The 24,876-nt window shown below is 38.1% G+C and overlaps 1 protein-coding gene across 1 annotated transcript in view; it reads left to right on the forward strand.

Annotated features, from left to right (window-relative positions):
- Positions 1–22,342: 22,342 nt before the first annotated feature.
- Positions 22,343–24,876, forward strand: part of Enpp6 (ectonucleotide pyrophosphatase/phosphodiesterase 6) — a 125,399-nt gene continuing 122,865 nt past the window's right edge. Inside the window, exon 1 of the mRNA XM_003469173.4 lies at positions 22,343–22,662. Within this exon, the coding sequence (XP_003469221.1) occupies positions 22,422–22,662 (241 nt within the window). The 5' untranslated portion in view covers positions 22,343–22,421. The remainder of the gene's footprint in view (positions 22,663–24,876) is intronic.

The following is a 24,876-nucleotide window of genomic DNA, read 5'->3' on the forward strand; positions in this document are numbered from 1 at the left end:
AGTTGTTTATAAGAAATGAGAACCTCGGTTGGTAAGGATAAATTACATTTTTGAGAGAGAACACAGAACACAGGTAGCTCTAGAGCTGAGGAACAATTCTGGATTTTTGACATAAGGCTCAAATTTGCAGCTTTCTAATTGCTATACTTGGAAATTTTATCCCCCCCCCAAACTCATGATGAGGTTTAAGTGTTACCTTAATAGTGTTAATAGGTGGGAACTTTGTGAGCTGGTTACACCTTGAGAACTCAACACCTTGAGAACATAATTCTGGGTGTGGTTAGTGCTGTTATAAAGGGGTGAATCAACCCCCTCTCACCCTCTCTTGCCTTGAGCCTCTGTCATGTGATGATGCCAGAAGGCCCTGACCAGTGGCTGACACCTTTGTATTGGACTTCCCAGCTTCCACACTGTGACCCAATACATTGCTTTTCCTCATAAATTTCTTGCATGTCTTGCACTGTTCTGTGGGCTCTCTCTGTTGGAGATTTCATCTTCTTGGAATTTAGCTCATGCAGCTTATTTTTGAATTATGCATCAGTGAAATGTTAGGAAATTTTTATACCACTCTTACCAATTTTGATGGTGGTGACAGCAACAAATTTCTGGCAGTTTCCTTTATAGGAACTCAATTGAGGACCAGAGATATAGTCTAAATTCAGCTGCTTTATCCTCTTACCTCTGTGCCACACACTGAGTGTCAGCAGGATAGTTGCGCAAGGGATGTGTGCTCACATTTTCTCACATGCTGACCAGTGGGTTTGTTTGCCCTGGCTCAACAACTGGGGTGATGCCTGGGTCACCCGGAGAATCCCACCTAGTTTTTCTGATCACTTTGGTTCATCTGCTACCTTAATTCCACTTTCCCATGGAATCCACCTTAAACACAGGCTCCAAGATTAGGCTGTGCACCTCTTTGAGAGGCCACTATTCTGCCTTACCACACAGCACCTCCAGTTTATGAGGAGCAGTCCAGTATAGTCTCGACTTTTGAAGATCCAAAAGTTCTGAGTTTCAGCCATTTGGGAGGAGTGATATACTGAAGGCCCCTGACATGTTTTAATGGTTTTACTTCTTGATTACTAGGCTAGTAATGTGTTAACATTTCAACATTCCTTTGTTGATCTCAGTTATGATACTGAGATATTCAATTCTCATAGGAACCATTTGAAATTAGTGTTATCACTCTAAGATTTGTGTAGATGGAAGCACAAAATTATATTCCTTTATCTAAGGCTCATTCATAAAACACCGACAAGAAAATTCAGATTTTTTAGGTCTTTGGTGATCTTAGCCTCCCTGCACATTTCTGTCCTTTGGCCACTAGAGGGAGACAAGTCTTTAAAGAATTGTTGCTTTTCATGTTTGTTTTTGGGTATGGTTAGATGAAAATACTGCCTGTTTGAACATGGTATTCAAGGCTGACCTCATGGGCTGACAGTGAGGGAGATAGTCCTGCCCTCATTTCCAATGCAAACCTCAACGAACAACTTTTGCCATCCTCTCTGTGGCTCACTGTTCTGTAGTAACCCCTGATAATCAAAGCTAGGGTCTTGAGAACCCAGCCATTGATGCAGTAACGTTAAAAAAAAGCCTCTGTTTTTTTCTCCCTTTGATAGTTAACTCTGTGCAACAAAAGTCCAATAAATTGTCAGAACTGCTATATAAAAACATAGATTCTCAAAGATTCTGCAAGTGCTATCGTGTAGTGTCTAAAACAGCAAAACTGCGTAACAGAGAAGCCCTCACTTTACAATCATAAGTCATCTGACTGATGCTGTTCCGAAGTTTGGGAAATGATGCATTTTCTCTGTTAAATTTCTGGGTTCCCTGGTGTGGGATTTGTTATTGAGAACTTCTAGTTTAAAATATGAAACTTTTATAGTAAAGAGTGTCCTTCTTATGAACTAAAATGTCTTACACGGTAATCATGGGAAAAAAAGGAGCCATAAATGCCAAACAGCCAATTTAAGAGTGTAGTGATGGTAGGCAGGGTTTCCCAGGAATAAAGTAGTTTAGCCAAGTGTTGAGTATGATACACCTTTAACACGTGAAGGGCCATCAGTGTCACGTGCCTTCTCTCTCTTACACCTGTGCAGAGAGTCTGATTCATCCCTAAAATCACTGCCATAAAAAGTCTTTGTTACAAATTGGGAATATATGACATATTGTTTATGTTTTAAGAAAGTAAAATTCTCTCAAACTATGAATGTAAATTAATGATACAGCTTGAAGAAGCCAGATGCATTATTTTTTATTCACATTTTGGAAATGGACAACAAGATAGATATATGTAAACATAAGTGAAGGTCAAAATACCATCTCTATTAAAATATCAGGAAAGTCTTTTTGCAGTGTAGATGAATACATGGAAATAGTGCCTGTGTAGGACACACTTCTCTTTTATACCAAAGAGATGCCGATACAGAATGGCTTTGTCTTTGTTTACTGCTGTGACTGAACACGGCAGAGTAAGTAACCTTGGCTACAGTCTGAAGGCTGCAAGCTCAAATTCAGTGGCTGCAAGGAGGGAGGTCCTCACTGCTAGTAAGGACTGTCTGCGTCCCACAGCAGTGGAGAGCGTCAAATGGCAGGAGAGAAACGTGGAAGAGACAAAGCTACGCGAGCTTTCACAAACAGACCCATTTTTTCTTCTTCTTTTGACCTTTGTTCATACATGTTTGCAGTGCATAATGATTACATTCATTGTGGGAAATTGGTACATGAATAGAGCACATTTTAATTCCCTTCTTTTCCTCCTGCCTCTATGATCCTTTTGTTTTTCCAGCATCTGATTCATTTATTTATCTAAGACCTTATGAAGTTAATTATCTTATACACAGATTGAAAACTGTACTAATTGGACAATGAACCCATGAAACATGTAAGGCAATTACAGTAAGTCAAGGCACCTTAGAAACTTTTAGATACATTGTCTGCACTGGATTGTAATACCATTTTTCTCCCTTTCTCATTTTTCCTATTGCTGGTCATTTATTTTGTAATACATATATGTATATATATATTATACATATATTGCTGTACATCTATCTATCTATCTATCTATCTATCTATCTATCTATCTATCTATTTATATTAGGTTTTTCATGTAAGAGAAACCATGAAATATTTCAGCTCAATCCATTTGCCTACAAATGGCTCTTTTTCCTTCTTTATGGCAGAATAGTATTCCATTAAATATAAATACCACATTTTAATCCATTTCTCTGTCAGTGGACATATAGACTGTTTCTAAGATTTAGTTATGAATTTTGTTCTTATAAACATGGGTATGCATACTTTAATGTGATACGATGTCTTTAACTCTTCTTGGGAGATTTATGATTATCTTGTTTTTCATTATTTGTTTTAGAAAGTTAGGCACCTGTATTTGGTGGGTATATTTTTGTAATTGTTAACTCTTCTTGTTACATTGTCCCCTTACCTTGTATGTAGTGGCCTTCCTTTTCTCTTCTGATCAGCTTTAACATGAAATCTATTTTGTCTGAAGTTAGGATAACAACTCCCCCTTTCCTCAATGCCTATTGCATGGAACATTGTTTTCCATTCTTTGATCTTTAACCTGGAAGTATCTCTTTGAATTAAATGGGTGTCTTGTGTGCTGCACATTTTTGGGTTTTCTTTCTTGATTCATTCTGCCAATCTGTGTCCTTTGACTGAGGAATCAGGATCATTCACATTGATAGCTGTTACTGAGAGTTACTGACTTGTTCTTGTCATTGTGCTGTTTTCTGGTTGCTGATCCCCCCATTTTTCCTCTTTTACTTAGCTAATTTTTGCCCCCGGTTGGTCAGGTATATTGATTCTTTTTGACTTATTGACATTGTTGGCTTCACTGTCTCTTTCTAGGATATCCCTGAGAAATTTTGTAATGCTGGTTTGGTTGTCATGAATTTATTGAGTTCTTCACTATTGTAGAAACACTGTACTTTATTTCCTTAAAGGAAAGCTTTGTAGGATACATAAGTTGGAGTTGAAAGCTGTTATCTTTTAGGGCTTGAAACACTTCGCGCCAAGCCCTCCTGGACTTTAAAATTTATATAGAGAAGCCTGTTGTGATTCTAATGGGTTTGCTTTTGTATATGATTTGTTATCTTTCCATTACAGCTTTTAAGATTCGTCCCTGTGATAGTTTCTGAAATTTTGAGTATAGTGTGGAGAAGTTCTTTTTGGTCATGGTTATGGTATCCTGTATGCCTCATTTGTCTTTCCAAATACAAGGAAAGAAATAAACACAAAGTTTTCTGCCATTATTTCTGTAAACCAGTTTTTATGCTATTTGTGCTGTCTTCTGATTTTTCACTCTTTCCAATTATTATGTTAGTGGTTATAGAATTGACTCTATTTTATTTTATCTTATTGTTATTAAGGTGTCTTTGAGTAGTTGGTCTTTGAAGCCATACTTGTCTTCTAGTTCTGAAATTCTGTCCTCAGCTTGGTCCATCCTGCTATCCTACTTTGAGTATAAATTTTAATCTCTTGGATTTCTAATTGAAATCTTTCCCAAACTCTAATTCTTTGTTAAACTGGAACAGATACAGTCTTACAAAAACCCATTATCCATTAATCCATGGATGTATTAATTAATTTATGAGAGCAAAACACTCACAACCTAATCACCTTTTAAAGTTCTCATCTAGTCTCACTTCTTAATTCTTCCTAATGGGGATTAAATTTCATTGGGGGTTTTAATGGGGACATTCAAGTTATAGCAGGCCTAAATAAATAGCACATTTTCCTTCTGTTGTGTTAACTTTCAACAGTAAGGAGGTTGTTTGTGAATGGCAGTAAGGGCTTGTTTATGAATTCTACAAAAAACAGGAACCTAGGCTGGTGAGACATTTGCCATACAACTTCTGTTTCTGGATCTAAAGAGACGATTTCTGTTGTTCCTGCTTTCCATCCCATAGGAAGGAGGGAACAGGCAGTGCATTGAAAATAACTCTGCTATTATGGGGAAATAACTTCTTCTACAGTACTAAATACAATTTGATGGTCTCTCTTGTCTGCAAAGTAGACTGAGAAATAGGGTCTCTAGCTAAGAGGCAATGCACTCAGCTAAAACTCAGATGAAATAGAAAATAGAGTCAAGAGACAGTTCAGTTTCCTTGGGTAGTCAACTTTTCTGGCCACGAACATTTTCATGTATTTCTGTCTTCATATGGAGAATAAGTGTATTTACTCCTCCAAGAGAAACAGTCTTGGGTCATGTCAGCTCAAAGTCTGAGAACTCTGGGTGATTATACCATTTCAACAGGTCTAAGCAGGGCTTTTTGTGGCCTAATAATGTATAAACAGAAGACTTGCTCACTGTATAGAGCAGGAAAGGATCACTAGAGGAGAAGGCAGAAAGACAAGCTCAGGAGCCACTCGTCCACAGAAATGAGCAGGTTACGCTGCACTTGAGGATGTTCCTCTGAAGCTTTATTAGAATTGTGTAGTGAATACATCAGGTCCTGCACTGTTCTTTGTTTTTATTACTGCCTCAATTTTTATTACCTTTTATTGATCTATTTATGGCTTTTATATATTTTGGCCCAATTTTTGGTAACTCATATTTGCGTAGGCATTTCTCCATTTCTTCTAGGTTCCCCAGTTCATGGAAATATAAGTTTTTGAAATAGTTTTTTATATCCATCAAGATTTCCATTGTGTCCTTTATCTTTTTTAAATTCTAATTGCGTGGACATGGGCGTCCCTCCCCCCTTTTTAAGTACATTTGGCTTTGGGTATAATAATCTTGTTCACGCCTTTTCAAAGAACCAATTCTTTGATCCTTTGCAATTTTAAAATTTTCTTTTTTTTTAAAATTTTTTAAATTTTATTTAAGGAGAAAAAAAAGCAGAGAAAGAGTACAAGTTATACAGATTTACAGAAAAAAATAAACAGTAGGAAATCACTAGTTAATGGATTACATATTGTCATCTTAGAAATAATTGTTCAAGTCACAAAACTAAAGCTTGTAAAGTGAACATTCCAACAGTGAGACTGCAAACAGTTCTGTTCAATGATCCAGTAAAACTCAGTGATATCATTTTCTATCTTATACACTTAAATATACATGCAGTTATATCGTTTAGAGCACTTTCTTTTCCTCTCTTTTGTACAGTGACTATTACACATTTTGGGTTTCATTGCTCCCACGGTTCTTATTGCTTTTTTGGAAGAGAGTAGAACCAAATGTGATCTAACAGAACAGAATCAATCAAATCAAAAGGGTGAACATAATAGATAATGTAAAAGCATAATACAAGGTGATCAATAATAGTTACCATAATGCCTCCCGCTATCTCTAATAGAATTGCCTATATCATCAGTTATAATAAAATTGAACAAAACAGTAAAGAACAAAACCAACAAAACCAAAACATTGGAGACATTATAGGTCTTCAAAAGTAGATAAAACTCAATGAGAATGGGCGTCATAATGAATCTCACTATCTTCACAGCTGTTGCCTAAACTTTTGAACCTGGTACTATCAAGCAAAACAAAATAGAGGGACATCAGTCAAGAACAAGATAGTGAGAGTAATACAGGGCTTTAAATCAAGATAATGGAAAGTCAAAGTGGGTTACTATAATATATCCTGCTATTTTTATTTATTTTTCCCTTAATTAAAAGGATAAAAATAAAAAAGGAAATAATGGGGGCTGGGAATTTAGCTCAGTGGCATAAGCGCCTGCCTTGGAAGCAGGCAGTCGTGAGTTCGATCCCTGGTACTGATAAAAACGAAAAAGACAAAAAAAAAAAAAAAAGTAAATAATGAAGTGGAGATTGAGATAAAAGAGGGCATAACAGCAAAACAGCGCAGATCAAAACATAACCATTTAAGCAGAATAGTGTTTCACCACAAGATAATCATGAAATAAAAGTAGTTACCATATTGTCTCTTTCCTTGAAATCCTTGAGTATAACTTTGTATACTGTAGCATCAAATATATCAAAACAATGTAAAACCATTTAAGAGAATGACAGCATTACAGGGTATTTAGAATCAACTAACAGAAAATGAACAATGGTTTCTGTATAATCTCCTTGTCTTTAAAAGTTTTTGCTTATATTATCGTACATAATAAAATCCAGTAAGATACAACCTGTTTAACCAATGGGGACAGAAGAACAAAAGCTTGATGAGACTTCAAAACAAGATGATACTAAATCAGTATTACCTATTAAGACATCATTTTCTCCAAAATAGCTATTCCTATCATCCAATCTTCTCTGCTTCATTTCTGTTGAGCTCTTTTTCTGTCATTAGTTGTCAGTTTGTCTTCTTCATTTTGTTTTCTGCTCCATTCATTGTGGCCTCTCTGCCACTATTTCTGGATTCTTTGTATTTTTCTTTTTTAGAATATCCTGCAGTATTCTCTGTAGAATTGAATTGGTGGTTGCAAATTCCCCTAGTTCCTCTTTATCCTGGAAGCACCTTGTTTTTCCATCAATTTCCAGGGATAGTTGTGCAGGATATCTCAATCTTGGCTGGAGATTATTATCTTTCAAAGCTTGAATTATTCCCCCCCCCATGCTCTTCGTAATTTGATGGTTTGTGCAGAGAAATCTGCTGTAATTCTGATGGGTGTTCCCTTGTAAGTGGTCTGTTTCTTGTCTCTGACAGCTTTTAATATTCTGTTCTTGTATTGAATTTCTGGAATTTTTATTATTATATGCCTGGGTGTTGCTCTGTTTGGGTTGTAGGTGGCTGGGGTCCTGTATGCCTCATACATCTGAGTATCTTTACCTTTTGCTAAATTAGGAAAATTCTCCTGGATTATTTCTGTGAGTAGCTTTTGTAGTTCATTTGTTTGTGTCCCTACTTCTTCTTTTATGTTCTTAATTCTTAAGTTATAGATCCTCTTATCATCTTCTAGTCTTTGTATTATTGCTGTTTGTTTCTTTGTTACTTTTAAGAAGTTTTTCATTTCATTCTCCCATATTAAAAATCTGCCCTCCAGTTCAGATAGTCTGTCCTTAGTTTCTTTCAAGCTGTTATGCCAGTTTTCGATAGAGTTTTTAGTTTCCTGGTAGTCTCTTTGAACCTGCTTCACGTATTCTATGCTTTCTCTATTTTCTCCATCAAACAATTCTCCCCTCTTTTTCTGTTCTTCCATTCCACCATCTGTTTTTTCTTGGGTGGTGCTTAGCATTTCTCTAACTATTCTGCTTATTTCTAGCTTCAGGTCATTAATAACTTCATTCCTGAACTGATCTATGAGGCTCTCTAGATGGCGCTTTATGTCTATTGGTGCGGTGTCTGCTATTGCCTGTTTCTCAGGATTGGGGGCCAAGGAGCCTTTCTTGTTGCTGCCTCTTCCCATATTCTTTGTTCCTTATATATGCAAGCTTATATAGGAGGCCCAGCTTCCCTCTCTGTCAGCCACAGCTTGATCGAATTGCGCTGGCTAGGTGTTCCCGCCCACCGCAGCACACCAGGAAATTGCAGACCAGGCAGCCTACGCGGGGCCCGCCCCTCCAGGCCACCCTCAGGATCTGGGATCTGGGTTGTGCTAGCCTACTGGGTCTCAGCCAGCAGCGTCACGTAGGCTAGGCACTTCTCACCAATCCCGCTTGAGAGGGGGATACGTGGCTGAAGTCGCTTCAGTGCCCTGCTCCCGCAAATCTGCCCAGTCCCAGAATGTCCTCCGCTGGAGTCTCTTAAACTGTGGAAGAGTGTCAGTTTCTCTCACTCACCTCACCGCAAGTCAATGCACAGCTCCCCACCCGTCCTGTTTTCAACTCTGTTCGTCGATTCCCGTTCTCAGAGCTTCCGCATGTCTCTCTCTGCCGAGCCGATGTAGACACAGCTGCCGCACAGCAGGAAACCCAAATCACAGCTTCCAATGGTGCAGGCTCCAGCTTCCACCCTGAGGCTTTTCTGTTCGTGTTATAGCACCAGGACTGCATTCCAAGTTGGTTTCTCTCAGCCCAGTTTGTTCCTGGGTCAGCAGAGCATATCTCCACCTGCTTATGACTCCTACTCCGCACCATTCTTGAATTCTAGGCCGAGTGTTTCAGAGAGCCTCCGTAGCTGCTGCTATCTGTCCGCCATGTTCTCCCGGAAGTCCTTAAAATTTTCAATTTCATTAATTTTGCTCAGATTTTTACAAATCCTTTTATTGTACTAGTTTTGGATTTGGGTTATTCTGAATTTTCTAAGATCTGGAGATGCATAAGTAGGTCTTTTTTTGGAATTGCTCTATTTCTTAATCCTTGCATTCACAGCTATCCATTTTCCTCTTAAGAGTGCTTTCATTGTACTCTGGGGTTTGGTATATTGTACTTCCATTGTCATTTGATTCAAGGAAATTTTAAAGTTCTTCCCAGATTTATTCTCTAATCCATTGATTATTCAATGTGTTATTTAATCTTCATGTGTTTGTACAGAGTCTATCATTTCTTTTGCTTTCTAATTTCGTTCCTCTATGATTTGATAGTATATAAGGGTGGCCAGGGATCTAGCTCAGCGGCATAAATGCCTACCTGGCAAGCGCAAAGTTGTGAGTTTGATCCTTGTACCAAAAAAAAAGTTAGTATATGAAGGCTCATGTAAGATTGTATTTATTTAAGTATGCCTTATGGCCAAAGACATGATCTATTTTAGAAAAAGTTTCATGTGCTATTAATAAAAGGTATGTATTCTGTTTTTGTCTGAAATATTTGTAGATAAATGTTAAATCCACTTGTTTAATTCCAAAATTTCTTTGTTGATTTTTAGTCTAGTTGACTTGTCTATTTGTGAAGTATTAAAGTCCCTGCTATGATTGCATTGGTGTCTATCTGTCTTTTTATGTCTCGAGTTTTGTTTTATGAAGTTGGGTGTGCAAACATTCATTCCATATATATTTTCAATTATTATTTTTTCTTTGTGAACTGTCCCCTTTACCAGCTATGTAGTGCTGAGTTTTGGTTTTAAATTTACTCTGTCTTTGAAAAGGTACCTTCTGCTCTTGCTTGCTTTTGGGCTTTATTGCATGAGGTATTATTTTCCATCCTTTCATTTTCAGTCTGTGTATTTTCTTTTGGATCAAGTATGTCTTGTGCAGGCAACACTCAATTTAATTTTGATTTTTAATGCTATCTGTCAGTCTGAGCTTTTGGTTAGGAAGTTAAGACTCCTGACATTGAGAATTATTATTAGGGAGATACTATTTATTGAATCCTGTCATTGCATTTTTTCCATACTAATTCCATTTTTTCTTTTTATTTAATTACTCTCCCAAATAAATGCATACTTTCCTTCCTCTCTCTCTCTCTCTCTCTCTCTCTCTCTCTGTCTCTCTCTACTTCTTTTTTTGTAACCAGGATGGAACTCACAACGTCACACCTGCCAGACATGCTTATGCCCCTGAGGTAAATCCCCATGCCTAGATGCATACTTTTCTTTGGACTTTTTGGTTCTGATTAGCCTCCAGGTCTCTAACTAGGATTCCATTTAATATTTTCTGCAATTTTGGTTTAGTGGTCATGTATTTCTTTAGGATTTCTGTGTCCTGGAAAGTCTTTACTTTTGACCATTTTGGAGGTTAATTCATACTTGCTTTTTTTTAGAGCTTGAAAAACTTTTGTCCAACTTATCTTAGTTTTTCTTGGGCAGAAAAACCTGCTGTTATTTTGATAGGCTTGTCTTTATAGGTTACTTGCTGTTTATTCTAACAGATTTTAATATTTTCTCTTTTTGTTGAATTTCTGCAGTTTTGATTATGATGTGTTGTGATGCTTCTTTTCTGATTATGGCTATTTAGGGTTCAAATTGCCCCTTATACTTGAAAATTAAATTCTTTACTTAGATATGGAAACTTTTCTACTATGATTTCAGTGTGTACATTTTTATAGTTTTTGAATCATCTTCTAATTTTTCCTTTATTCCTCTAATTCAGACTTTTTTTTTTTTTTGAGTCATCTAGCAGCTGCTGGATCCATCTTCCATGGTATATTGTTTAGGACGTCGCTGAGTATGTGACCTATTACATCAGTGTTGTCTTCAAGTTCTGATAATCTGTCCAAACCTTGGTCAAATCTGCTATCCATCTGCTACCCATTTTTTCCACTGAATTTTTCAGTGGTCAAATTTGTACCCATTCCTTCCACTGAATTTTTCATATCCTAACTTTCTGTTTGGCTTCTCTTCATAATTTTTACTTTTTACCTAAATGGTTACTCATATCCTGTATTATCTTAACTTCATAAGCTTATTGCGTTGATTTATCATATTTTTAGTGCTTTTGTGCTGCAGGCTGAAGATCAGTTAGGTAAAAAAACCTCACCATAGAGATATGTTTAATTAGATTCTGTCTTTGTGTGATGTGGTTAGTGGGTTTAGTTACGTTTTGACATTTGTACTTCTCTTCAATCTATGTAAGTTAATATTTGAGGGTCTTCTTAGTTCAGCTTCCTTCTGGGATCTTGACCCCCAGCACCACTTAAGAGAGGAAAAAACAAATGTTGATGACACTTGTGTTTGGCTAGACAGTTGCCCTCTGCCCAAGAGTTGAGGTTAGCTTTCTGGATACTGAGCATGAACTCAGGCCATGCACTTGCAAGACAGACACTTAAGCCACTGAGCTAAATCCCCAGCCCTTTCTGGACTGTTCCATTCTCTTCTCTTCTTGTCTTCAGTTTCTCTGTGATTTCTAACTTTCTTATTGGCTCCTCATTGAATCCTGGAGCTTTTCTTTCCTTTCTCTTCACTAACTTACTATTTTCCAGGTGTCTGGCTTCCAGGTCCTAGAGAGACTGATTTAACATCCTCATAAATGACATAGAGGTAGTTGTAGTTTTAAAGGTCAATGTTTACATTTTCTCAGGCAAATTCCTTTACCTATGTGTAACTGAAGCTCCCTTTTCTCCTCTGCAAAGTGAAGAAATAAGGACTGAGTTATTTATGTAATCTCATCTATATTTACAACCACGTACTTTGTGGAGCATACTCCCTTCTTTTAAAGTAGTTCTTCCCTCCAGCAGCAACCAAGACTTGGCAAATTTTTGTCAAGGTGTTTTAAATTTACATGCTGCTTCATTTTACCTTCATATTTCACATTTTAAATACAAATTCAAACACACTCTTTTTGACAAATTATTTTTTCCAGTTTTCTTAAAAAACAACACTGAACAGTTTCTACTTATTTTAAATGAGTTTCTACATTTCAACTCTTGTGATTATTAAAAATTGATCGTATTTCCCTCTGCAAGCATGGTGATTTTCTATTTATCCAGCAATGACATAAAGTGCATTAGGTCATTTGAGTAAGAGAATTTGAGCCAGGATTCAGAATTCTTCATTCTTGATGGTTGTGCTGAGATCATTTCCCTAGCTTTATTTTGAAGATAAAGTTCCTTTGTTACCTTGAATCATGGTTTAAATTAGGTTAACTTCCCTCCTTTTTCTGATTTATATGATGAGGTGATTGCTTAAAGATGGTAATTCTCCTGCAGTCCAAATCTTGACAAATGGTACCACTCTGTCATCTAAGGCAGAACCTTGGGAATTATCCAAGATGCTTCCCTCTCCCTTACCACCCACATGTTCCATTAATCACCACATCTTGCTGATATTTTTAAACATGTTTGTAGCATAATATCAAAATATCAAAAAGCATAATATAAATAACAACTGTGAACCCATCATTGGGTATTTGGAATTATAACATCTTGTCCCATATGTATCAGGTATTTTTTTAATAAGTAGATTAATACATACAAAGGTGAAACCACCTGTCCAATTCTGACATTTTTCTTTTCTTTTCTTTTTTTTTCCTATCGGTACCAGGGATTGAACTCACGACTGCCTGCTTGCAAGGCAGGTGCTTATGCCACTGAGCTAAATCCCCAGCCCTGACATTTTTATTTTCAATGGCAGACCTCTGTCCTGATTTTGGTATTTTTAGTTTGCATGGGCTTTGTATTATTACCATAGAAAGTGTCATACTGCATGTCTATCTGTACATATTTTATACTTTATGTCTATCATCAACTTATCTCATTCAACATGATTCTTCTTTTAAAATTTTATTTTATTTTTAAAAAAAGAGGGTAAAACTAAACAACAAAGCAGAACAAAGCAGATCAGAAGAAAACAGATTGTAAGTGACACAGATTTCAAAATAAGACATCTGGAGATCTACAGTGGCTGTCATAATGTTTTCTTCTAAATAGTTGTCCATATCTTCACACATAATGAATTCATACAAAACAAAATAGTATAAAACTGATCTGAACAGAGTAATGAAGGCATTACAGGCCTTCAAAACCAGACAATATGAAAATTAAAAATGGCTGCCATAATATCTCTTGTTCTCTTCAAAATAGCTGTCCATACCTTCATGTATCAACATGGTTCTTGAGATCTATCTGAAAACTAGACATTTAAGACTAATTCACTATTTTGCTCAGTTTTATAATATTCTACTACATAAATAATTATGTCATTTTCAAAAATTCTTGACATCTAGATAATTTCTACTTTTTTATTACAAACACTGCTGCAATAAACATTCTTGTGTCTGTCTTCCTGTATAGACAGACACATAGCTCTTCTCTGGGGGCACAGTGACTGTGGTGCACTGGAGTCCTGCAAATACCATAGATGCAGATATCTTAGGATGTTTATCTCCTTTACAGTAAGGGTAGGTGGCTGGGGACCTGAGGTATTAGGGATGTTTGGGTTGTGATCAGCAGCAGCCTTCTGCATCTGCCCAGTGAGTGGTTTGACCTTTGTCTAGAATGGTGTTGGTACCACATGGATAAATGCTTGGCTACATAAATCAATCAAAAGGGAATAATCCATATTCACAGTGACCTTATGACCTAATATTATTTTTTTAATTTAAAAATCTAATTTTTATTGAACATATTGGAAGTACGTATTGTTTACATTCATCATGGAAAGTTGGTACATGACACAGCTTAGGCTTTATTATTATCCTTATGTTATAGATAAGGAGCCTGAAACACAGAGGTAGTTATGTAACTTGACCAGAGTAAACTGAGCAAGTGGTGGAAGTGGTGACTAATGCCTCTGTGCCGTCGGGTGAAGTCTGCTGTGTTCCTCCAGGTGAGTACCCAGCAATGGATACACTAGCTCTTCAGGTAAATGCATCTTCAAGCTGCCTAGAAAACGCCACATCGCCCTTCAGAAGGTCTATACCCACAGTTCCACCAGAATCACGTGAAAGCTTCTGTGTCAATTCAATGGTTAAGCAAAGTTTACGTCTGTCATGTGCATTTTTCTTGATTTATAGTGTGACTGAGCAGCTTTTCATAAACGTTATTGTGTTCATGCTTTCTTGTTACGTGACTGTTCATATTCCATGTCCTTTCTCTTGTGTTTCCTTGCTGTTTTCTGAGAGTTCATTATCTATCTGGATACTAATTCATGGTGTTGCATATTTTTTGTGTATATCTCCCTCCAGTTCCCAAGAACTGATATATTGAGCTATATAGTTCAAATACTATATTTTAATTTTAAATTTGCTTTTTTTTAAAGAGGAATACCTACAAATCACTATTTCTGAGAAAATCTATAGTTTTTCTATACTAGTTGAGTAAATTAGAACTACCTCAGTGTCAGATATCAGAGAAGGTTAAGGATTTAACTTCCCAAGCAGAGTGAATATAAACAATATATGAAAAAGATAGCTTATATCTTTCATAATTTTTGTTTTTATTTTTTATTTTGTTTTTATTTTTAGTACATATTCACAGTACATAATAATTACGTTCTCTGTGGGGAATTGGTACAGGTGCAAAACACATTTTAATTCTTTTTTTTTTCAAAACAGGATTTTGTTATCAGTTCAGGCTGGCCGTGAATTTATCATGTAGCCTGGGCTGACCTTGAACTTGTGGTGATCCTCCTGCCTGAGCCTCCTGAGGGCTGGAATTACAAGCATGCACCACTACACCTGTTTAAACCATTTTTCATCCTCTTTGCCTCCCTTCTTTCCCTTCCTCCATCTCGTGATTTTCTCATCTGAGAAAAATCCATCTCCCACCACTTATTTCTTTAATGAACAAATCATGTCCATGATTTTCTTGAACAAAGCTGTATATTGGATTCTTTTTTGTTTGTTTGTTTTATTTGAAAGAGAAAAAAGTAGTCATAAAATAAAACAGTTTCAAAATAGGCTAGTAGGAGAGAGGTAGTAATTAATACATTATGTATAGTTGTCTACGTAGTACTTATTCAGAGTACAAGATGTAGGTCCACACAATGTTAGCACAGATATTTTCAATGAGCTAAGAGAAACTTAGCTATCTTGTGTTTGATCCTAATTAAAGATTATAAATTATTTGTCATTGGAAAAATCAAAAAAATTTTTTAATCAAAAAATATTTTGACATTACATAAAGTCTCTGACTGTGAGAGTAAGGACTCTTAGAAACTTTCCTATCATAAAACACAGAGTAAATGTAAACTTACTTCTTATGGAGGGACATACTCTAAATAACATTCTTTCATATCTTCAAAATACAGGGGAGTTGTTAGTCTATCACTTTGCATTTTCAAAACACATATCTTCTCAAGTTTTCTGCTACTAATGATCAGGATTCTAGTTTTAATTTGATCCTTTTAACATTTTATCTTGAAAAACTTTTAAACTTATGGAAAATTGCAAAAATTATGTGGATTGTTCTTATAAACACTTCTATCAACTTCTCCTAATGTAAAGTCACCTGTAACATGGCTATCAAAATTAAGAAATTAACATTAATAAGTACAACTGACTACAGTCCTTATATGGATTTACCAATTTAGCCTCAACTCCTCCTCTGCTCAGGGTCTCATATAGGATCTCACATTGCACACCTTGAACCAGTGAAAAATTGGGTCTTGCTACGTGTCTTACTTTTTGTGTTGCTGAGACAAAATATTCAGCACACAATGTTAAAGTGCGAAAACTTTTTTAGCTCACAGTCTGTAGAGGTTTCAGTGCATAATCTGCTGGCTCCAAGGCAGGAGCAACAGTTTATGGCGGTAGAAGACAGAAAAAGCAACAAGGCAAGAAAAAAACAAGCCTCTTTCTGTCCCCTATCCTGTATTCAGTCTACCTGGATTAGGGTGGTGCCAAATCAATCAATGGACTGATCCCGCCCTTTCCCAGCATTGCACTATGAATCACATACTCTAGAGTCAACCACCTCCAAAAAACCCTATGACCACTTGAGGCTTTGGGGGACATCTGGAAACGAACCATAACACCATGTCAACCCCAACTGCCTCGACTGGGGACAGTTTCTTGGTTTTCCTTCATTTCTCATGATATTGATAATCTTGAGGGACATTAGGTAAATGCCTAATCTTATTTCATTGATGTTTTCCCTTGATTAGACTGAGGTTTTGAGTTTTTTGAAAGAGCATCACTGAGTGAAGTACTGCTCTCATCTCATTATCTTGGAGGTAAATGACTTCACAGGCAACATTCACCTTCATCCTTAGGTTAACATCGTATTTTCAATGTTTTTCCACTATAGATTTACTTTTTTCTCTCTCTTCCACTCTATTCTTTGGTAGCAAGCCCTTCAGTCAGTTCACAATTGATGAATAGGTATGCACCTGCTCCTGAAATGGGAAATATTATCAATATTGTTTAGAATTTTTGAAAGGATGGTTTATTAATTCTCCCCTATATGAGTGATTATTTATTTAAAACAGCATGGACTTGTATATTCATTTGACATTTTTGGTTATATTCCAATATTACAGTATGTACTTCATTGTCTAAATTGTTACAACATTGATCATTTAGGGCTCTTTCAGGTTGGTTTGTATGTCCCTTTGACATGCTTCATTTTTTTGGCATTTCCTTACTTTCTGATTCTGTCAATAATTTTAGCATCCACCAGTAAATGCCACCTGCATTAGCTATTTCTGTAGTGTTCCTCTTAGTTTATTAAAGAAAAACTAAAGAAATTTAGAGTGTATTATTTTTTCTTTGACACAGGCTGTGATCTTTTCAAGTTTTAAGTATTGAATGTATCCTCCCTATCTTCAAACACAAGCTTTAAAAGATCTGGGTTTAAATCTTCAGTCTATCTGGATACACACTTCTGCCACCAAATGTATGGCATTTTTTTCCTCCATTCTAAACAATCCTCCAGTGTGCTCTCTCCCTCCTCTCTCTGTCTCTCCACTCCTCTCTCTCAATTCTCTTTTTTTCTCTCTCTTTCTCTCTCTTGGTTTTTGAGGCAAGGTCCCACTATGTAGTCCAGGCTGACCTTGAACTCATTATGTAGCCCAATCTGTCCTTAAACTTGCAGAGATCCTTCTGCCTCAGCCTTCCAAGTGCTGGGATTGCATTCCAGCCGCATGCATTCCACCACATTCAGCTGCAGTTCTGGATACCAGCTGAGTATCTGGAGTTAGAACAGGCACCACAGGTTGAGGGCTCACAAGACTCCCCTCACTCAGACACCAACTGAATTCCCTACATTACCTCACCTCTTGTACTTATGGCTGCCTGGTTATATAAATCAAGGGTTCCCATGACACCCTTATCGGGCTACATCATTTACTATACTGCTTTATGGAACTCAGAAATACTCCATCGGCTAGTACTGCTTTATTATGAAGGTCACAGATCAGGAGCAGGCAAAGGCAAACGATACAGAAAGCCAGGAGGGAGGGAAGGCATGCACAGATCCATGGCCTCTTTTTATGTGCCATCCTCCTGTCCCTGCCAGGGGTTCAAGATTCTGGAAGCGCTCTGAACTCTATTGCTTAAGATTTTTATGGCAGTTTCAGTAGGTAGGCATGATTAACTAAATCACTGACCAGCAAAAGTTAATCAACATCAAAAGCTTTCCATCCGACAGCTCCCAGTCAATCACGTGACCATGAGTGTAAAGAACAATGCTCTGCAGAGCTGTGTTACTGAGCCCTGATGTTTGGTAGGTTAGGGATATTGAATGCATTTTCAATTTATGATGCTTTCGTGTTGTGGTGGTTTTACTGAAACAACTCTGTCATTACGTTAAAGAGTATCTATACATGATTTCCATAATGGGAGTTTTTCTTTGTTTTTGCATAATATAAAAATTCTACTCAATAAGAGACCTTTGCTCTTTAAAGGAAATTTATGCTCAAATTTGGAATTATTTTATCACTTAACAAAAGTTTGAGGTTGAATCCCCAGCAAAGGTAAGGAGAGAAGTGTGGCATCTTGAGTATCTGGAAATGTCTCCCTTGTTGGGATGTGAGGTAGGGGTCAGCAATTTGTTGTGCTGGAAAAATGCAGCCTGGCTCCTTACACAGGAGCTGTGCTGAAAAGGCCCCATGTCGCCCTCTCCAAGAAGTCCTCAGGAGACCAGTGGGCAGCTGCAGGGCCTGCATGGGAAGGCCCTCCACTGTCTGGGCAGGAGACCTGAGAGAGAGAAAATAGCAGCAGAAAATGGGTACATTTTTCTCAGTCCCATTTCTGCTCCTGTGATTTCTGGCTGGACAGGTACTGGCAGGAAAGTGGACTTTCTGTTGTTGGATGCTGAGACTCATCATTTTCTGGGGATCCACCAGATCCTGCCCTGAGTAGGGCTCTACACCTTAGTTACAGGAAGAAGAATTTCCTTAGTTGTAGATTGCTAAAGTCTTGATCCATGGTGGCAGTGGTTACAGAGTGGAGATTTCATGGACCTTTGCCTTGTGTTGGAGTCTTGGCCTCCAGTCAAAAATAGTTCCACACTATTGAATCTGCCTTTGTTTAGGGGTTGGCCCCATGGAACCCAGTGTTGTCATACTGGGTTGTTTCTCTTATCCTATTCTTTCCCTTTGATCATATTATTTGAAGCAAATCCTGGGCTGCTTCACTTTCTTTTTAGAGTCTATGTTTTAAGAAAATTTTCATTGTGTGTGTGTGTGTGAGAGAGAGAGAGAGAGAGAGAGAGAGAGAGAGAGAGAGAGAGAGAGAAAGAGAGAGAGAGAGGGACAGAAAGACAGAGAGACAGAGAGAGACAGACCAACAGAGACAGACAGAGACAGAGAGAGATGTTTTAAAAGGCTTGGATATATTTACACAAGGTGCTCAGATTGGAATGACAATTTTCTGGACACATAATTTTAGGTCCAAACTTACTCTTGAAACTTTAAAATATCATCCCTTTCACTTTTTGAAGCTAGTGTTATTGTGAAAAAGGCTAAAACCAGTGTAACTCTTGTTCCCATGTATGTATAACCTTGGGCTAAAGTTTCATTGGTCACCTGGACCCATAATGCTCAGCTCAGGCTAGTGGACCATGGTAATATTTTATATATCTAAGAATTAATGTAGATTCTAGCCAGAACCTGAACATTTGTATTATTTCCAGTTCCCTGACACATAGTCATTCTGATATATGATCTGGGGGAAAGATTGGGAGAAACAGGAACAGTACATATTTTTGCAATTTCCAAGTTCTCTGTCCTTATTCATGGAGACAATCATTCAAAGATCCTTAGTGTATACAGATTCAAGTCTTAAAATTATTGCAGAGGCCAAGACTGTCGATTTAAACTAGAATTCTGTCCATTATACTTAGAACTCTTCCACTTACATAGAGCAAGTATCCTTATTAGTAGAAATTCCATATATTCTTTTCCAGGAGCACCATTAGCCAATGCCATAGGCCTCTAAGTGCCAGACAAGTGTGATTATAGTTGTGATTTTCTGCTCCATTATGATAGCCATTACCACCATGTCAGTTAAAGACCACTGATTCTATGTTTGAAGTGAGACAAAACATCATGCTTGGGAGTACGTGGTAGAGAGAGCTGCTCCTTTCATGGGGCTCAGGATGCAGAAAGAGAGAGTAAAAGGCAGAGGTCCCAATATACCCTTCAAGGTTCTCCCCAGTGACTTATTTTCTCTAACTGGGCCCTGGCTCTTAACGTTTTCATCATCTCTGAATGGCACCCCTAGTTGAGCAGCAAACTTTCAACGCATGAATGTGGGTCACAACAGGCCTTGTGCAATGACTATTAAACACTTTGATTTGCTGGTTTAATCAATTGCCCTTTAGCTCTTATTTTCAAATGTTTCTAGTTGAAAAGGCATATGAATAAGAGTTCACTAGGACTAGGGGCTGGGGATTTAGCTCAGCGGCATAAGTGCCTGCCTTACAAGCAGGCAGTTGTGAGTTCGGTACCCATAAAAAGGAAACACACACACACACACACACACACACACACACACACACACACAGAGTTCACTAGGATTTACTTGGTTTGAATTCCATCCTGTATATTTCTTTGCTCCTTCATATATGACTATGGATATGAAAGATGCTTATTTAGCAGTAATTTGCTGATCCAACTAGATTATAAAACAATATGATCATGACTGTTATCATAAAACAATGCAAATTACATAAGCCATGCCTTCACCTCAGATACATCACAGCAATATCCATAGAGCCTTGAGAACCTTGGAGTGGTTTCGGAAAATATTTGTTCAGAGCTTCCCTCCTCAATAGTTGCATGGGGCACTCAGGGAGCCATATTTTGGATATACCCCTGTAAGAGCAGAGAAAAGTAGATAGTCCATTCATGTTTATCTTTATGATTTGAAGTGTCTACATGTTCTTAAAGCTAGGCCATCCACGGTGCAGATCATAAGGGCATTCTTTCTTATTGTAGCTCCTGGATCAGGGTCCAGAAAATTTTGAATGCTAAAGAACTGACAGAGCACGGCACATAGTGGAATCTACTGCTTCCTTGCATCTCACCATGGAAAGCAATTCTTTTAAAGTGTGTGATGCTTGGTACCTATACATCTGTCATTTCTCCAGCACATTACCCCTTGCCTTCCCTTCCCTCCCCTCCCCTCCCCTCCCCTCACTTCCCTTCCCTTCCCTTCCTTCTTTCTCCCTTCCTCTCTGCTCACCTCCTATCTCTTCTCCTCCCTTTTCCTTTTCTTTATCCTCTCTTCTTCACTCTTTTTGTTCCTTTCCTTTATTCTTCTACTCCTTTTTTTTTCTTGTTCAGACCAAGAATAATATCCTGTAACTCAAATAAATAACAGTGTGTCTTCAAACTAAAAAACATTAAGAGTAAACTCCCCTCTTTCAAAAACATTTTAATAAGAAAAAAATTCATTACAGTTGCAAAAAAGCATTACCTTTTATTGGAAAAAATGAAATTTGACGCTTAAGTCACCTGAGATGAAAATGGTAATTTGTTGAGGTGTTTCAGCATGGTTTTGAATGTGACATTGAGCCTTGAGAAGATTTGATTTTAAACACAATAGAACAAAAGAATAAGGAGAGGCGTGGACAGTGGGGGGAGGGGTGGGGGTGGTTAGGAGAACCGCTGTAGAATCCCCAGAGGGGAGTGGCTGGTGTGAGAGTCTGCTGAGTCCCTGGAAAGATGGGTCTGAAACCTTGCCTGGTCCATCGAGATCTAAGCAATAGTGTAACACTGACATCTAACTTTAAGTACTTGCTATGACATGTATGGTTTATCTGCTTTTACATTGATTATCTCATTCAATTTTAGATTAGAGGGAAGACTCACTCTAGGGAGACCCCCGGATCTAGGGACTTAGTGCTAAGCCTAAGGTGTCCCTGCTCAGTGGTGCCTGGCTGTCTTTTGCTGACCTCCTTGGTGCTTTTCCATTTCAAATTACCATCTTCAAACTCTTCATCCATTTTCATTCTCTGGAGGAGGCTGTCCCAGACAACCTGTCAGAAAGGATCCCTGGAATCTTTTCTCTGGTTCTGTGCCTCCTCTCTAAACCAGATCCTCTTACAAATGGCTTTCGTCACTCATAGTTATTTGTATTTGAAAAAAATAAAGTAATAAGCTTGCATATATATGCATATGAAGAACAAAAAAATGCCTTACACTTAGACAAGCACTTGGTCTGTTTTTAGCTGGTATTTCTTTAGAGGTAGTGTTGTAAAGTTTTCAAATAGGGTCACCTAAATTCCTTGTCTGTTGTTTACATACTAAACTAAGAGCTTTTGGTTACTAAATTGTAGGTGAAGAAGTCACAAAGTTTAAATCAGGCAGTGATGTGGGAGGACAGCAAATTTAAAGATGGCCTTTTCCCTGGTTCCTCCCTTAAGTTAGGACAGTAACGAAGTTTGTGTTGTCTTTGCCATCTTCTAAATTTCACCTCTCTCTGAGTTTGTATTTCGGGAACATTCACCCAAAATAATACAGGTTGGATTCTCTCCCCTAGTGTTAAGTCTGGGTCATTTGAGAGCTCAGCCTACCCAAAGGCAGTAGATCTCTTAGTCTTTGTAGTAAAGGGTGAGCAGAGATGTTTTCTTAAAAGGGAGTGCTGCTCCTTTAAATTCTGAGAGTGAACTTGGCTCAGGAAGGCCAGCAGCTCAAGGTCCAGCCCCTAGAAGAGAGAATAGCTACAGATCCTCCATCCTCAGTCTTTGCAAGGGGACAGCTGTGCCAGCCAGGCTCTGGCAGGCTCCTGGCAGCATGGCATTGAAGCTCGGGGCTCTCCTGCTGGCCCTGGTGCTCAGCCTAGCTCAGCCAGCCTCTGCCCACAGGAAGCTCCTGGTGTTTCTCCTGGATGGATTTCGTTCAGACTACATCAGTGATGAGGCTCTGGAATCACTGCCTGGTTTCAGAGAGATTGTGAGCAGGGGAGTAAAAGTGGATTACTTGACTCCAGATTTTCCTAGTCTCTCATATCCTAATTACTACACCCTAATGACTGGTGAGTACCAAGCAGCCTCTTTTTGGAGGGAAGGGGAGGCTTCACATTAGTGCCTGGCATTGGGAGTCTTATTTAAATGTGCAGGTTTTCTTAGTTCCTTGAGATGCAAAAGATGCACAAGAGTGTCCATTCTTGGCTAACATTTTCTTTTTCATAATGGTGTTGTTCCCCAAAGCTATCCCAAGGATTTATTCTGGATTGTCAATGTGGACAAAAGAAGACTATATCAGTAGATGATATTTGATGATGCTTAAAAATGTCTATTTGTTTTACAAATAAAAATTCTACCTAACAGTATGTTTTCTAAATTCAAGTGCAAAAAATGGACAGGTATCCATGTGTCTGTGTCAAATTTCTTTTGTCCCTTTGCTTCTCAGTCACCTGTCATCCTAGGTTTATGTTTGTTGGCTGGTTTATCAATGTGGTAATTGTACAAGTTCCCCATGGACTCCCCAGATGGGAGTCTTGTTCCTGGACTACTTGGAGGAAGTTTTAGATCAGACCCTTCAATGCCTCTTCCCTCCCTTGTCTTTTTGGATCAGATAAAAAGAACAAAGATGAAAATAGTTGTGTGGTTCAGGTTCCAGCAACAGTTTTAACTTCTAGCATCTTTAGCAAGGAGGCAAGTAAACAAGAACACACTCCCTCCAAAGGAACAAAACTTCAGTTAACTCAGACTGCCTGAGTTTGGTTCAGCCGATTGCCTAAAGATGACTTGCTTCTGTAATTGCTAGAACTCCAAATGTGATTCCACAAGCCTGATCCTTCATGTGTACAGTAGTTATGCAGCCTTCTTTCTGCTTACATTGTTGAATTTGTCGCTTTTGATCTGTTTTTCAGTTAACTTTTGTGAGGGCCAACAAGAAGCTTTCAGAATTTAGCAAACAGTCCAGGCAGGCTGTTAAGAATGCATTGTTATTGCAGGTTATGCAGGACTTAACTATGTCTTCTGAGTCTCGGGCGTAACTTTTTTAAATTATGTAAACAGGAAGGGGATGAGAACTCTGATATCTCACGACAGATCTCTGTAGAACATGAAAATCAAAGGAGTCCAAAATATGGATATTCTTAGCTCTGTGTCCTGAGCACAAGGAGAACCTAATAAATTATGTTAACAGAAAGAAATGAAAACTAACTCTGCAATCTCTAACTTCATATATGGGTACTATACATAGGTACTTTGTTCATAAAAATGCTAGAGGCTGATGCTCAAAATAAGAAAAAAGATGCTTTGGTGAAACAGTGAAGACTTGGAGAGAAAAAATATCAGACTATACACAAGCAAGGAATTTATTTATTTGTTTTTCTATTTCCCCAACAGACAAATAACCAGTCTCCAAGATAAACAGAATTAACAAAAGAGTCTCTCGCGCCCTCTTGGCACACTTCTGCCCTCTGGGGAAGCAGTTTGCAGGCTGCTGGGTCACACATAGCTGTTATTGTTGTCCCAGCCCAACTGCGGCTCTGGGCTGGGAGTTCCACACATGCAGACCACCCCCCCTCCAGTTGTCTTTCACAGCTTTGCTGCGAGACACAATTCATAAACTGCCACGTGCAGCTTCCTCAATTGCAGTGGAAAATGAACAAAATGCATTTTAGGCCGTCAGACTCCAGTAAGCTAAGAAAGACCGTTAAAATCCCCATAGAGAAACCAAGCCAGTGACATGTCCTTTTGCTTGTCAGACTCACACTTCTGATTTGACATAAGAAATAATTTGCACAAAGCCTCTGTCACATGGAGATGTACCTTCTTTTCAAGCTCTGGGTGTTCTCATTTGTCTCTTAGGTCCAAAGGACCCTTTTGAACTTTTTTTTTAATTGGTACCAGGGATCGAACTCATGACCACCTGCTTGCAAGGCAGGTGCTTATGCCGCTGAGCTAAATCCCCAGCCCCCAGAGGACCCTTTTGAGAGTGGAAGAGTACAGTTCCAAGAGTCTAACAAAGACTTTACCCTCACTTTTGAACCAAGGCTGGTCAGAGGAGGTCACAGAATCTCCAACATGCTATGCCGATATATTTTCAGATAAAAAAATGTATTACCTAACTTGACAGTCAGCTTGGTACGTAAGTTAACTTTTCCATTTTTTCTAGAAAAATACTGTACCAGGATGTTCTACAAAGCCTCATGTTTATGGGCAAATGTCTTTGGGAATGATTTATCTTGTATCTGTTGAGAAAACACAGCTCTGAAACAGACTTTGCAGGTGAGGTG

Source organism: Cavia porcellus, unplaced genomic scaffold (assembly GCF_034190915.1).
Source record: "Cavia porcellus strain 051 isolate PalLab524CR breed Dunkin Hartley unplaced genomic scaffold, mCavPor4.1 scaffold_24, whole genome shotgun sequence".
NCBI lineage: Eukaryota > Metazoa > Chordata > Mammalia > Rodentia > Caviidae > Cavia > Cavia porcellus.